Source organism: Megalobrama amblycephala, linkage group LG5 (genome assembly GCF_018812025.1).
Source record: "Megalobrama amblycephala isolate DHTTF-2021 linkage group LG5, ASM1881202v1, whole genome shotgun sequence".
Classification (NCBI taxonomy): domain Eukaryota; kingdom Metazoa; phylum Chordata; class Actinopteri; order Cypriniformes; family Xenocyprididae; genus Megalobrama; species Megalobrama amblycephala.
In genome coordinates this window covers 35,889,629-35,904,934 of record NC_063048.1, presented here as the reverse complement: position 1 = coordinate 35,904,934, position 15,306 = coordinate 35,889,629, and the positions used below count along the sequence as shown (strand labels likewise).

The following is a 15,306-nucleotide window of genomic DNA, read 5'->3' as shown; positions in this document are numbered from 1 at the left end:
CAGTATAGAATAATACTAATAATAGAGGAGAAAAAACATTTACATGAAGTTGAACATTAAGAGTATTTTTTGTTATTAACAGATTTTTTTTTTTTTGTGCCCATCATACACTCTAAAAAATCCCAGCGATTGGGTTGTTTTAACCCAGCGATTGGGTTGTTGAGATTGGGTTGTTTTAACCCAGCGATTGGGTTGTTGAGATTGGGTTGTTTTAACCCAGCGATTGGGTTGTTGAGAATGGGTTGTTTTAGCCCAGCGATTGGGTTGTTTTAGCCCAGCGATTGGGTTGTTGAGATTGGGTTGTTTTAACCCAGCGATTGGGTTGTTGAGAATGGGTTGTTTTAGCCCAGCGATTGGGTTGTTTTAGCCCAGCGATTGGGTTGTTGAGATTGGGTTGTTTTAACCCAGCAAATGGGTTGTTTTAACCCACGATTGGGTTGTTTTAGTCCAGCGAATGGGTTGTAGCGAATGGGTTGTTTTAACCCAGCGATTGGGTTGTTGAGAATGGGTTGTTTTAACCCAGCAAATGGGTTGTAGTGAATGGGTTGTTTTAACTCAGCGATTGGGTTGTTTTAGCCCAGCGATTGGGTTCTTTTAACCCAGCAAATGGGTTGTTGCGAATGGGTTGTTTTAGCCCAGCAAATGGGCTGTTTTAACCCAGCGATTGGGTTGTTTTAACTCAGCGATTGGGTTCTTTTAACCCAGCGAATGGGTTGTTTTAGCTCAGCGATTGGGTTGTTTTAGCCCAGAGATTGGGTTGTTTATCCCAGAGATTGGGTTGTTTTAGCCCAGCGATTGGGTTGTTTTAACCCAGCGATTGGGTTGTTTTAACCCAGCGATTCTGCTGTTTTAACCCAGCGATTGGGTTGTTTTAGCCCAGCAAATGGGCTGTTTTAACCCAGCGATTGGGTTGTTTTAACTCAGCGATTGGGTTCTTTTAACCCAGCGAATGGGTTGTTTTAGCTCAGCGATTGGGTTGTTTTAGCCCAGCGATTGGGTTGTTTTAGCCCAGCGATTCTGCTGTTTTAACCCAGCAATTGGGTTGTTTTAGCCCAGCGATTGGGTTGTTGTGAATGGGTTGTTTTAACCCAGCGATTGGGTTGTTTTAGCCCAGCGATTGGGTTGTTTTAACCCAGCGATTGGGTTGTTTTAGCCCAGCGAATGGGTTGTTTTAGCCCAGAGATTGGGTTGTTTTAGCCCAGCGATTGGGTTGTTTTAACCCAGCGATTGGGTTGTTTTAACCCAGCGATTGGGTTGTTTTAGCCCAGCAAATGGGCTGTTTTAACCCAGCGATTGGGTTGTTTTAACTCAGCGATTGGGTTCTTTTAACCCAGCGAATGGGTTGTTTTAGCTCAGCGATTGGGTTGTTTTAGCCCAGAGATTGGGTTGTTTCAGCCCAGCGATTGGGTTGTTTTAACCCAGCGATTGGGTTGTTTTAACCCAGTGATTCTGCTGTTTTAACCCAGCGATTGGGTTGTTTTAGCCCAGCGATTGGGTTGTTTTAGCCCAGCGATTCTGCTGTTTTAACCCAGCGATTGGGTTGTTTTAACCCAGCGATTCTGCTGTTTTAACCCAGCGATTGGGTTGTTTTAGCCCAGCGATTCTGCTGTTTTAACCCAGCGATTGGGTTGTTTTAGCCCAGCGATTGGGTTGTTGTGAATGGGTTGTTTTAACCCAGCGATTGGGTTGTTTTAGCCCAGCGATTGGGTTGTTTTAACCCAGCGATTGGCTTGTTTTAACTCAGCGATTGGGTTCTTTTAACCCAGCAAATGGGTTGTTGCGAATGGGTTGTTTTAACCCAGCAATTGGGTTGTTTTAGCCCAGTGATTGGGTTGTTTTAACCCAGCGATTGGGTTGTTTTAGTCCAGCGATTGGGTTGTTTTAACCCAGCGAATGGGTTGTTTTAACCCAGCGATTGGGTTGTTTTAACTCAGCGATTGGGTTCTTTTAACCCAGCAAATGGGTTGTTGCGAATGGGTTGTTTTAGCCCAGCAATTGGGTTGTTTTAGCCCAGCAATTAGGTTGTTTTAACCCAGCGATTGGGTTGTTTTAGCCCAGCGATTCTGCTGTTTTAACCCAGCGATTGGGTTGTTTTAGCCCAGCGAATGGGTTGTTTTAGCCCAGCGATTCTGCTGTTTTAACCCAGCGATTGGGTTGTTTTAGCCCAGCGAATGGGTTGTTTTAGCCCAGCAATTCTGCTGTTTTAACCCAGCGATTGGGTTGTTTTAAACCAGAGATTGGGTTGTTTTAGTCCAGCATTTCTTAGAGTTTATCATAGATATGACACAAATGAATCCATTGAATCTGAGAGAACCGTGTATCAGTGCCAGTGGTCACAGATGCTGAATCTCTTCTGAGTAAATGAGTGCAAAAGTGAATTATTCCTTGTATTTGTTCTCGTATTGTTGTGTTGTGAATCTGTGCATCTCTTATCTGCGCACACACAGCGTGAGGAAGACAATGAGCCGATGACACGCCGTGATGAAGCTCAAACACATGCAGTCTTTATCTCAGCACACGTCTGCAGCTCAGGACAAAAGCTCCAGATCAACACGGGTAATTAACCAGATAGTTATGAGCGACTGCTGCTCCTGTTTCCTCACATCTCCTCTTTACTTGCTCCTTGACTTAGTCTTCACACCACTGATTACTGTAACTCTCTCTCTCTCTCTCTCTCTCTCTCTCTCAGTGTGTTGGTCAGTGAGTCGCAGCTCTCTCTCTCTCTCTCATCACTCCTCTGCTGCTGCTGCTGCTCTCAGGATTCTTCCTCTTCATTCTCCCTCATCATCACTTCTGTGTCCATGTGAAGCGCTGGAGTAACTCGATCTCACTCTGTGTTTGTGACATGTGTGTAGGATTCACTGCCTGTCTGGATGGAACATTTCGCTCACGGTGGATTTATAAACGCTGGAGGAGTAAAACTGGAGTGGTTTACCATGTTTACCTCAGGACATCTGTCCCTGTGTCTCCATGAAGCCGCTGCTGGGACCTGTGGTTTCTGTAAGTACAGCTTCAGCCTCTGTGAATGATGTGGGGCTAGTTGTCACACTTTTCCCTCTAGTGAATATTTGTGCAGAAATGCAAATCTGGACGCCAGCGGGGCATGTTGTCACAGGGAACGTTCTCAGAATGTTCTGGCAAGGTTCTTTAATAATGTTCTCAAAACGTTAGCACAATAATTCTATTTACATGTAGTTCATGGAGCGTTTTTTTTTCCTGAAATGTTCATCTATTTGTTTTAAAGTGTTCAAAATCCAAAACCAACGTTCCCATAATGTTTGTAAAATTATAATATGGAATGTTCCCTTAATGTTTTTGCGAACCTTCGCATTAAAAAGGTTTTTAAAGCTGGATTTTTCCAGAACTTAGTGGGAATGTTATTAAAACATATTTTATCTGTCTAAAGTTAAAATGTTGCTCTCATTTAATCTTTATTTAAATATATTAGAAAGAAAAAATAAAGTTTTAAATATATTATTTAAGATTTAATGGCTTTTCAGCAAAATGTAAATAATAAAACATTGAAACAATATATTAAACAAATATATAAAAAAACATACAAAAATATCAAACCAGCTAAAAATGTTACAGATGAAATATGTTACATTAGGTCATATAAAACACATGTGACAACTTGCCCCGACCTGACATTAATGATAAATAAATAAAATATATATAACTAAAATATATTCTAAGAACGTTTTGCTAATGTTCCCGATACGTTATGAAAACGTTATTTCTGAATTATCTCTTAACGTGTGTTAGAAAAACGTTTTTTCTTTGTTATATGAACGTTTAGGGAACATTCCATTGTATCATTTTTCAAACGTTATGGAAACGTTACATTTGAATGTTCTCTGAACATTCTGAAATGAGTAGTAACATTTAAAAAACTTTAACATTTGATTGATATATAAATAATGTTTTTGTGCTGACGTTTCGAGAACATTATTAAAGACCAGATGAAATGTTCTACTAACGTTACTGGAAGAACATTTGTTCATAACTTTGAGAGAACCTTGCCAGAACGTTCAGAAGTTCATTGTACAACGAGTCCTGCTGTAAATCTGTGATTTTAGATGTTTTTGTAATCACAGATTTAGTGACTTCATAAGTGTGTTGGTTCACACAGAATCATCATAAAGCGTAAGTGAAGCAGGTGTCAGTCTGGATCTGTTGAACTGGATTGTGATCTGAATTCATTCACACTACAGAAGGTTTAACATTCATCATGTGGAGCAGAAGCAGTGCTGCGCCTGATAGATCGCTGGTTTAGTGTTTCCATCCGTCTCTCATTTCCTCTCCACCATCAGAACTAATCACACATGAGCACGACACAGATTAGAGGCGGTCAGCCGTGATTTTAACGAGTCCCGCAGAGAACTAAAACGAGCCAAACAAGCTTTCTGACCCGAGACACTTTAAAACACAGTCAAATCAGACATTGACAGATGCACTGCAAAATATGATGTTCTTCCTCAGTATTTCTGTCTTGTTTTCCAGTAAAAAAATATCTAAACATTCTTAAATCAAAATGACTGAAGATTTTAGGTCTTGATTACTGAAAAATGCATCAAAATGAAGTGAGTTTGTGCTTAAAACAAGAACAAATATCTGCCAATGGAGTCAAAAAAATCAACTAGTTTTTTCTTTGAATTGAGTTTATTTCTCTGACCTCAATGTAGTGAGACCTCAGGAACAAAATAAGTGATAAATAATGTATGATTTGAGTCATGTGACCCCTTTAAAGCATGCAGATGAATTATGTTCCTGAATAATCAGACCGTTTACGCACATTTACAGGGTCACAGAGCAAAACCCTTGAAGCTCAGAGTTTTGTGTTTGAATCGTTGATGTTTTGCATGACGTCACGACTGAGTTCACTAAAGAACACATTTATGAATCCCATTTTGAGAACATTAATGCGAAAGTGAGAAACACATTGTGAGAGATGCTGAGATCAGCTCAGTTCACACTGGAGGTTCTGATATTTACAAAATGATATATTCACAAATCTGAGCGATTGTGCTGTGATGGATTGACAGGAGAGATGAAGACTCACTGCAGACTCTGATGTTCTTCCTCAGTGTTTCTGTCTTGATTTTCAACTCTTAAATCAAGATGCATTTACTGGAGAAGCAAAATGACTGAAGATATTAAGTCAAAAATGTATCAAAATGTAGTGAGTTTTTGCTTAAAACAAGAACAAATGCTGCCTATTGGGTCAGAAAAACATTTTTGAACAAATCCTCAGAAAACAAGACTGAATGTTTAGATATTTGTACTTGAAAACAAGAGAAAAATACTGAGGACTTCATTTTTTCCGGTGTGCTGCACATGAACTGAATGATAAATGAGTTGCAGGATCTTCTGCGGTTTGATGCGTCTGCAGCTTCACCTGAGACTCGAACACGAACTCACCGCTGGAGGAAGTTTGTCAGTCGCAGCAGAACTGCAGGGACATTAGACACGGGTCAGATGACCACTCACACTCACACACACACACACACACACACACACACACAGCTGAGGCTCACTGGAATGTGACGTGAGACTAGCACAGACAGGAAAACACTGTGAGGACGGAGTGTCTCAGAGGTCATTAGCAGATCCAACTCTAACGCTGAGCTTTCATTACTGGAGTCCGCCAGCAGTCTTCATTCACAGCAGCGTTTATATGGAAGCTTGTTTCCGCCACAAAACTGAAACAACTGCAATATTTTATATCAATTCTGATTCTTTTTCTTCAGAGAAAAAGGTCAGAATTGTGAGATATAAACTCGGAATTAATATAAACTCAGAATTAATATAAACTCAATTCAGTGAAAAAGTCAGAATTGTGGGATATAAACTCAGAATTAATATAAACTCAGAATTAATATAAACAATTCAGTGAAAAAGTCAGAATTGCGGGATATAAACTCGGAATATAAACTCGGAATAAATATAAACTCGGAATTAATATAAACTAGGAATAAATATAAACTCAATTCAGAGAAAAAGTCAGAATTGTAGGATATAAACTCGGAATTAATATAAACTCAGAATTAATATAAACTCAATTCAGAGAAAAAGTCAGAATTGCAGGATATAAACTCAGAATTAATATAAACTCAGAATTAATATAAACTCAGAATTAATATAAACTCAATTCAGTGAAAAAGTCAGAATTGCGGGATATAAACTCAGAATTAATATGAACTCAGAATTAATATAAACTCAATTCAGAGAAAAAGTCAGAATTGCAGGATATAAACTCAGAATTAATATAAACTCGGAATTAATATAAACTCAATTCAAACTCAGAATTAATATAAACTCGGAATTAATATAAACTCAGAATTAATATAAACTCAGAATTAATATAAACTCAATTCAGAGAAAAAGTCAGAATTGTGGGATATAAACTCAGAATTAATATAAACTCAATTCAGAGAAAAAGTCAGAATTGTGGGATATAAACTCAGAATTAATATAAACTCAGAATTAATATAAACTCAGAATTAATAAAAACTCTGAATTAATATAAACTCAATTCAGAGAAAAAGTCAGAATTGTGGGATATAAACTCGGAATTAATACAAACTCAATTCAGAGAAAAAGTCAGAATTGCGGGATATAAACTCAGAATTAATATAAACTCGGAATTAATATAAACTCAGAATTAATAAAAACTCTGAATTAATATAAACTCAATTCAGAGAAAAAGTCAGAATTGTGGGATATAAACTCGGAATTAATATAAACTCAATTCAGAGAAAAAGTCTGAATTGCGGGATATAAACTCAGAATTAATATAAACTCGGAATTAATATAAACTCAATTCAGAGAAAAAGTCTGAATTGCGGGACATAAACTCAGAATTAATATAAACTCAGAATTAATATAAACTCAATTCAGAGAAAAAGTCTGAATTGCGGGATATAAAGTCGCACTTACCTTTTTTTTTTTTTTTTTTTTTTATTCTGTGGTGGAAACAAGCTTCCATAGTTTTAAACAACGTGGCGCAGGATGTGAAAATATTAACTGTGTCAGGCTGAAACTAGCCAAAAACACGCCTGACGTCACATTGCGCCGGGTGCATGATAGGGCCCTGAGTTTCACAAATCATCACATTAAAAATACCATTAAAATTGGATGATATTTAGAGCTTTGAAGTGCTGAAAAAAGTGTGAAGCCCTTATATTTCTCTCAAAAGGTTGTACAAACCCTTTAAAAAAGACTATTTCTGCCACAATACCATGGTTACAGTTAGCGTTACTCCATTAAATCAATGGTGAATGTTGCTGATTTGTTGATTGAAGAGCCTTCTATAACTTGTTTGTTCTGATATGGTTTATAACAGAGATTTCTGTGCTTCTCAAAAAACAATAAAGCAATATTATTGAAGGGATAGTTGATTTAAGGGATGTCTTGATTTAAGAATGTTTATATTTGTACTGGAAAACAAGACAGAAATACTGAGGAAGAAAATGATTTTTTGCAGTGCCGTCACTGGCTCTGAGCTTCATAAAGCTCTTATGAGAAGTTTAATAGCGAGTGGTTTCAAAAGCATAATAGCTCGACGCTCACATGGCCGATGACTCCTCACTGCACTGAATCTGTCATTATGTTATTGACTTCATCTTTGCTGGAAATACACACTGAATCACTGCATTTCTCAGTCCTGAAAGCAGCAGTGAAATCAGACCATGGATGATGCGATTCTCTACACGTGTGTGAACTTCAAAACTGACAAAACTTATGCATCCAGTAAAACCCCCAAACACCAGCTGATTCAAACAGACTTATGAAGAAAAGATCCTGCAGCCTTTCAGACACGCAAACCTGAGTCTTTCTGGAGCTGCTTTGAATCTAAGTGATGAATGCAGAAAGATCTGGTATCTGATATATTTGTGTGCATGTGAACGATCCTCGAGATGTTGTTCTGGTGTGAAGGCGGCATGTGGTGGGCAGATTTCTGAGGAAGCAGATGAATAAATGATGACTGTATATTGACGGATGGTCTGATCTTACTGTCGCTCACAAACACTGACATTCTCTTCATTCTGATGAGCTCACGTTTTACAGCATCAAACTCTCGTTTCTGACGATCATACCACAGGTGAACAGGATAAAAGCTTTAACTAATAGATATTGATTACATTAAGAACTGCACAAAAAAAATGTTGTAATCCAATATCCAATTTAATTAAGGGTCAAATGATCAAAACCAAACAGATCATCTACTGAACCTGAGCTTCCACTAACTAAACTAAACTACTCCTCCTCATCAACAAGAGCTAACAATGTGATTACGTGAAAAAGAAAAAAGGAAAAAAGACATAATTTATTTTTTTATTAATCACTTAATCACCTGTTTAAATATCAAATGCATCCATCTGTTCAGCTGGTCTGAAAGCGAGGAGTGTTCAGGCGTATTGTTGGCGTGTTGCTATTTTGAGGAACTGAAAACGACTGACCAACACAAACCTGCTCTAAAGTCACTGGTGCAGTATTTTTTTGTTATTTAAAGGGCGCATTAGTAATATTTGCCTATAGGCGGGTGCACAACACGCGTACACTCTGATGCTACACACACAGGGACGCACAGCAGCACACACACATGCCAAATATTAAAAATAAAAGGATTACAATGTAAAAGGTTATTATTGTGTGCATAAAGATAAAAAATGTTTTGGTGGAATCTGTCTTGTCCTGTAGATGGTCTGTTCACGCTTTAACCTCGATCTGTTTCCTCACTAGAGAAGCGTTCATCATGTAAATCCACCGAATCCACCATGGTGCGAGCACAAATGTCTTTTAAAGGGAATGGGAGATGAGACTCTGATTGGTTTATTGCACGTTACACCCAAAACACACCCATTATTCATTAAGAGAATAGGGACGACCCTTTTAGACCATGCACCGGACGCGCTGACCAATTTTTCCCGTCATTAAAGGTGCCCTAGAACTTTTTTTAAAAAGATGTAATATAAGTCTAAGGTGTCCCCTGAATGTGTCTGTGAAGTTTCAGCTCAAAATACCCCATAGATTTTTTTTAATTCATTTTTTTAACTGCCTATTTTGGGGCATCATTATAAATGAGCCGATTCAGGGCTACTGGCCCTTTAATTCTCGTGCTCCACGCCCACAGAGCTCGCGCTTGCCTTGAACAGTGCATAAACAAAGTTCACACAGCTAATATAACCCTCAAATGGGTCTTTACAAAGTGTTCGTCATGCATGCGTCGGATTATGTGAGTATTGTATACTGTTATATTGTTTACATTGATTCTGAATGAGTTTGATAGTGCTCCGTGGCTAGCGGCTAATGCTACACTGTTGGAGAGATTTATAAAGAATGAAGTTGTGTTTATGAATTATACAGACTGCAAGTGTTTAATCATGAAAATAGCGACGGATCTTGTCTCTGTGAATACAGTAAGAAACAATGGTAACTTTAACCACATTTAACAGTACATTAGCAACATGCTAACAAAACAATTATAAAGACAATTTACAAATATCACTAAAAATATCATGATATCATGGATCATGTCAGTTATTATTGCTCCATTAGTCTGTTGATTCATCTGTGCAGATCCAGATGTTACTGTCTGCCCTTGTCTAATGCCTTTCATAATGTTGGGAACATGGGCTGGCATATGCAAATATTGGGGGCGTACATATTAATGATCCCGACTGTTACGTAACAGTCGGTGTTATGTTGAGATTTGCCTGTTCTTCGTAGGTCTTTTAAACAAATGAGATTTATATAAGAAGGAGGAAACAATGGAGTTTGAGACTCACTGTATGTCATTTCCATGTACTGAACTCTTGTTATTCAACTATGCCGAGGTAAATTCAATTTTTCATTCGAGGGCACCTTTAAACTATCAAAAGTGGATTCGTACACACATTAAGTGCACCTACGCCGTGAGCTTTAGATCATGCACTTAGATCGTTAAAATAGGGCCCTTAAAGTTTAAAGATGTAGGAAACTAACACTTCATAACAAACACTTTGGCTGTCGATCTTGCATCCTTGTGTTCTCGCTCTACGTCAACATCAACCGTCGAAGTTCAGTTCCAATACTCAAGAACGCAAGAACAGAGGACGCATGAAAGTACCCGGATGTGTTCTTGATATCGAAGACGCATCGAATGCAGACTTGAGAGAATCGAACCGTTAAAAATCCCAGAAGACGCTGCGGGCGGTCGACGTACGGAAACCTGCAAGCTTTAAAGTCTCCTTCTCACTTATGAGATTCCCGCTCGCATATACGTGAAAGTAAACATTTGTCCGTTTCAAAAATTAGGTTTTGTACGTTACTTCAGCTACCCTTCCTGGTTATGAACAAACGTTCTTCCAGTAACATTAATAGAACATCCGCTCAATGTTTATCTGGTCTTTAATAATGTTCTCAAAACGTTAATTAAACATTGTTTTGTCTGAAACAGATGTTTCGTTTTTTAAATGTTACTTGTTTCAGAACACTCAGAGAACATTCAAAAGTAACATTCCCTTAATGTTTGAAGAATGATCAAATGAAATGTTCTAACGTTCACACAATCAAATGATTAAAAGCAAATGATTGCTATTCTTGTGGATTTTGATCTGGTCATGCATTCACACATAATGGACTCTTTTCTCACGTGTTTGAGAATGTGTGTCACGTTAAACACATCCAGAAGGCACATGCCTCGCTCGTCCTCAAGTGTTTGTTTGGTTTGTCTTCAGCGTTTCACTCAGCCTCAGATGATGTTGGCTTTATCATTCAAAAGAAATCACTCCACTGTTTCCCTGGAAACAAAAAGCCACGGACACATCATACGTGTGCCGTCCATCAGCCTGTCCACGTGTGCGGAGACTGAGAGAAGGACTTCAGCTGACCTTCTGCTTTAAAACGAGCTATCTGAGCGTCTCTGCTCCTGCTGTATGTGCAGTTGGTGTTTTAGAGAGGATTTTTGAGTCACTTTATACTGCAGATGTTTCTTCAGATCTCTGTGAGATTTTAGTAGATGGTTTACACCAGTGAGGAGGTATTGATGCGACTCTCTTCCGCCCTCTAGAGGCGCTTCAGTCTCTTCACACAGACATCAGTGGACGATGAACCATGTCAGGCATTCATTTCCAAATGGACTTTAGATGTGCTTATTTGAAAAGTGTGATTTTAATGGGATGATATAATGACTGTAAATGACATTAATACGTAGATTAGCTCTTGACGTTTAATCTTAGAAGCTCATGTATTTTATTAGGTGATTATGATGATATTCGCTGATGAACTAAATTAATGAACCTTCACAGACAAATACTTCTAATAAACTTCTTTAAAAGCATTTCAGCTGATTCAAGCACTTTAGTGACATTTAAATGTACATGAAGGTTTCTAACAAACACAATCTCTTGATGTATTCACACACTGTTTCTGACAATTATCAAAAATGTACATGATAGTTTCTAAGATTTTAGTATTATTTATATACTATTATAGTTTTTATTAATATTTTGAATTAGATTTTATTTTTACATATTCAGTTTTCATTTTAATTTCAATTTAATTTTTATTTTTTATTTATTTTTTATTTACAGTTACACATTTAAGTGCTTCAACTTAAATTTATTTCAGTTTATTGCCAATCAACATTTCTAATTTTCATTTAGTTTATGTTTTTCATCTAATATTTGATTTTATTTCAGCTTTATTTCAATTAACAGAAATGTTAGTTAAGGATAATAACCCTGGTTTAAATGCATAGACAATTAATGTTTATTTCAATTATTTACTATTTATAGTTACTTTGTATTTCAATTTATTGCCAATGCAACAATTCAAATTTTAGTTTAGTTTGTTTTTCATCTAATATTTATATTTTATTTCAGCTTCATTTCAATTAACTTTTTTTTTTTTTTTGATAGTTTTAGTTTTAGTTAATGATAATAATCCTGGATTAAATGTCCAGACTATTTAGGTTTATTTTATTTCTATTTCAGTTTTAGTTTTTATTTATTTCCAGTTAGACATTTTAGTGCAACATTTTATTTTTATTTTATTTTAGTGCGACTAATTTTCATTTAGTTTAAGTTTTTCATCTAATATTTGATTTTATTTCAGCTTCATTTCAATTAACAAAAATCAGTTGTAGTTAACGATAATAACCCTGCATTAAAGGTGCCATCGAACATTTTTTTACAAGATGTAATATAAGTCTAAGGTGTCCCCTGAATGTGTCTGTGAAGTTTCAGCTCAAAATACCCCATAGATTTTTTTTTAATTCATTTTTTTTAACTGCCTATTTTGGGGCATAATTAGAAATGAGCCGATTCAGGGTTGCGGCCCCTTTAAATGCTCATGCTCCCCGCCCACAGAGCTCGCGCTTGCCTTGAACAGTGCATAAACAAAGTTCACACAGCTAATATAACCCTCAAATGGATCTTTACAAAGTGTTCGTCATGCATACTGCATGCATGCATCGGATCATGTAAGTATAGTATTTATTTGGATGTTTACATTGATTCTGAATGAGTTTGAGGCTATGCTCCGTGGCTAGCGGCTAATGCTACACTGTTGGAGAGATTTATAAAAAATGAAGTTGTGTTTATGAATTATACAGACTGCAAGTGTTTAAAAATGAAAATAGCGACGGCTCTTGTCTCCTTGAATACAGTAATAAACGATGGTAACTTTAACCACATTTAACAGTACATTAGCAACATGCTAACGAAACATTTGGAAAGACAATTTACAAATATCACTAAAAATATCATGATATCATGGATCATGTCAGTTATTATTGCTCCATCTGCCATTTTTCGCTGTTGTTCTTGCTTGCTTACCTAGTCTGATGATTCAGCTGTGCACAGATCCAGACGTTAATACTGGCTGCCCTTGTGTAATGCCTTGAACATGGGCTGGCATATGCAAATATTGGGGGCGTACATATTAATGATCCCGACTGTTACGTAACAGTCGGTGTTATGTTGAGATTCGCCTGTTCTTCGGAGGTCTTTTAAACAAATGAGATTTACATAAGAAGGAGGAAACAATGAAGTTTGAGACTCACTGTATGTCATTTCCATGTACTGAACTCTTGTTATTCAACTATGCCGAGGTAAATTCAATTTTTAATTCTAGGGCACCTTTAAATGCACAGACTATTTAGGTTTATTTTATCTTTATTTCAGTTTTAGTTTTTATTACATTTTAGTGCTTCAACTTAAACATATTTCAATTTCTTGCCAAGGCAACTATCAAATTTCCATTTACTTTGTTTTTCAACCAAAATGTATATTTTATTTCAGCTTTATTTCAATGTTTTCATTAGTCATAGTTAGCAACAATATCCCTGTATTAAACATCCAGAGTTTATTCCATCTGTTCCTGTGTTTCCACAGGAGATGGCCGTGCAGAAGAGCGTGTGACGGAGAATCGATCATGGCCGGCGAGAACATCAGCGTCAGCGGAAACGTCTCAGACGTCCACCCGCTCACACACAGCCTGTGGGAAGTGGTCGCCATCGCCAGCGTGTCGGCCGTCGTGAGCCTCATTACGATCATCGGGAACGTTCTGGTGATGTTGTCCTTCAAGGTGAACAGCCAGCTGAAGACGGTCAACAACTACTACCTGCTGAGCCTGGCCTTCGCCGACCTCATCATCGGCGTCTTCTCCATGAACCTCTACACCTCCTACATCCTGATGGGCTACTGGGCTCTCGGCAGTCTGGCGTGTGATCTGTGGTTGGCGCTGGATTATGTGGCCAGTAACGCCTCTGTTATGAACCTTCTGGTCATTAGTTTCGACCGATACTTCTCCATCACCCGTCCGCTGACGTATCGCGCCAAACGGACGCCGAAGCGAGCGGCCGTCATGATCGGCCTGGCCTGGCTCGTGTCCTTCGTCCTCTGGGCTCCGCCGATCCTGTGCTGGCAGTATTTTGTCGGCAAGCGGACGGTTCCCGAACTACAGTGTCAGATCCAGTTCTTCTCCGAGCCTGTGATTACTTTCGGGACGGCGATAGCGGCTTTCTATATCCCTGTGTCCGTCATGACCATCCTCTACTGCCGGATATACAAAGAAACCGAGAGACGCACCAAAGACCTCGCTGAGCTCCAAGGCGTCAACTCTTCATCAAACTCCAGCGGCGAACCTCAAACCGTCCGCTCGTGTTTCGGCTGCAAGCATACGAATGAAAGAGAGCGAAGCCCTCCCAAACCTGTGGACTTCAACAGCTACGCCTCCTCAGAGGACGAGGAGCGCTCGGCTTCTCCCGGCGTCTTCCCGACGTCTTCCAGATGCAAGGCCGACAACGAGGACCAGAGCTACTTCAAAACAAGTCCGACGAGGAGCAAGAAGTGCGTCTCGTACAAGTTCAAACCGTCCGGTCCGCTAAAGAACGCCAACGGAGACGCAAAACCCTCGTCCTTCTCATCCGCCGAGTCTGTGAACGTACCCTCCTCGTCATCTTCTTCCAAACCCATAGACGGCACACTGAAAAGCCAGATCACCAAGAGGAAGAGGATGGTCCTGATCAAAGAGAAGAAGGCGGCCCAGACTCTGAGTGCCATCCTGCTGGCGTTCATCCTCACCTGGACGCCCTACAACATCATGGTGCTGGTCTCCACCTTCTGCTCCGACTGCGTCCCGCTCTCGCTCTGGCATCTGGGATACTGGCTGTGTTACGTCAACAGCACCGTCAACCCCATGTGTTACGCGCTCTGCAACAAAACCTTCCAGAAAACCTTCCGCATGTTGCTGCTCTGCCAGTGGAGGAAGAAGCGGGTGGAGGAGAAGCTGTACTGGTGCGGACAGAACCCGGCGACGGGCGGCAGACTCGCCTGAGAGACCCGTTCAACTTTACATTTCCAATCGCTGCAGGACAGAAATGGCACCATTCCCAGATTTACCGTCAACAGAAACGTTTTTAAAAGAAGTCTTTTCTGCTCACCAAGTCCGCATTTATTTGATCAAAAATACAGTAAAAGCTGTGAAATATTATTACAATGTAAAATAGCTGTTTTCTATGTGAATATATATAGTTAAAGGCGTGGTTGATTATGATTTGACTTTTTTAACTTTAGTTGCTGTTTGATCATAAACAACATCTGCAAAGTTATGATGCTCAAAGTTCAATGCAGAGAGAGATATTTTCTTTTACAGAAATCGCAACGGCTGGTAGAAACTACAACGAGCTTCATCCCAGGTTTGTGACATCACAAACCCTAAAATTTACATAAACCCCGCCCCCGAGAACACTCAACAAAGGGGGCGGGGCCATGTTGGGCTGCTTTAGAGAAGAGGAAGAGTTGTTTTTGTAAATGCCGT

The 15,306-nt window shown here is 38.9% G+C and overlaps 1 protein-coding gene across 2 annotated transcripts; it reads left to right on the top strand.

Annotated features, from left to right (window-relative positions):
- Positions 1-2,434: 2,434 nt before the first annotated feature.
- Positions 2,435-15,026, top strand: chrm5a (cholinergic receptor, muscarinic 5a). Of its 2 annotated transcripts, XM_048192085.1 has the most exons (3): positions 2,435-2,556; positions 2,856-3,000; positions 13,380-15,026. In XM_048192085.1, the coding sequence occupies exon 3, from the start codon at positions 13,420-13,422 to the stop codon at positions 14,821-14,823; it is 1,404 nt and encodes a 467-aa protein (XP_048048042.1). In that variant the 5' UTR covers positions 2,435-2,556; positions 2,856-3,000; positions 13,380-13,419; the 3' UTR covers positions 14,824-15,026. The 2 variants fall into 2 exon arrangements, with proteins under 2 accessions (XP_048048042.1, XP_048048043.1); XM_048192086.1 differs by lacking the exon at positions 2,435-2,556 and having other exon boundaries at positions 2,756-3,000.
- Positions 15,027-15,306: the final 280 nt, after the last annotated feature.

Excerpts from the sequence above, each read along its gene's own strand:
- chrm5a (XM_048192085.1), top strand. The coding sequence starts at position 13,420 with ATGGCCGGCGAGAACATCAGCGTCAGCGGAAACGTCTCAGACGTCCAC.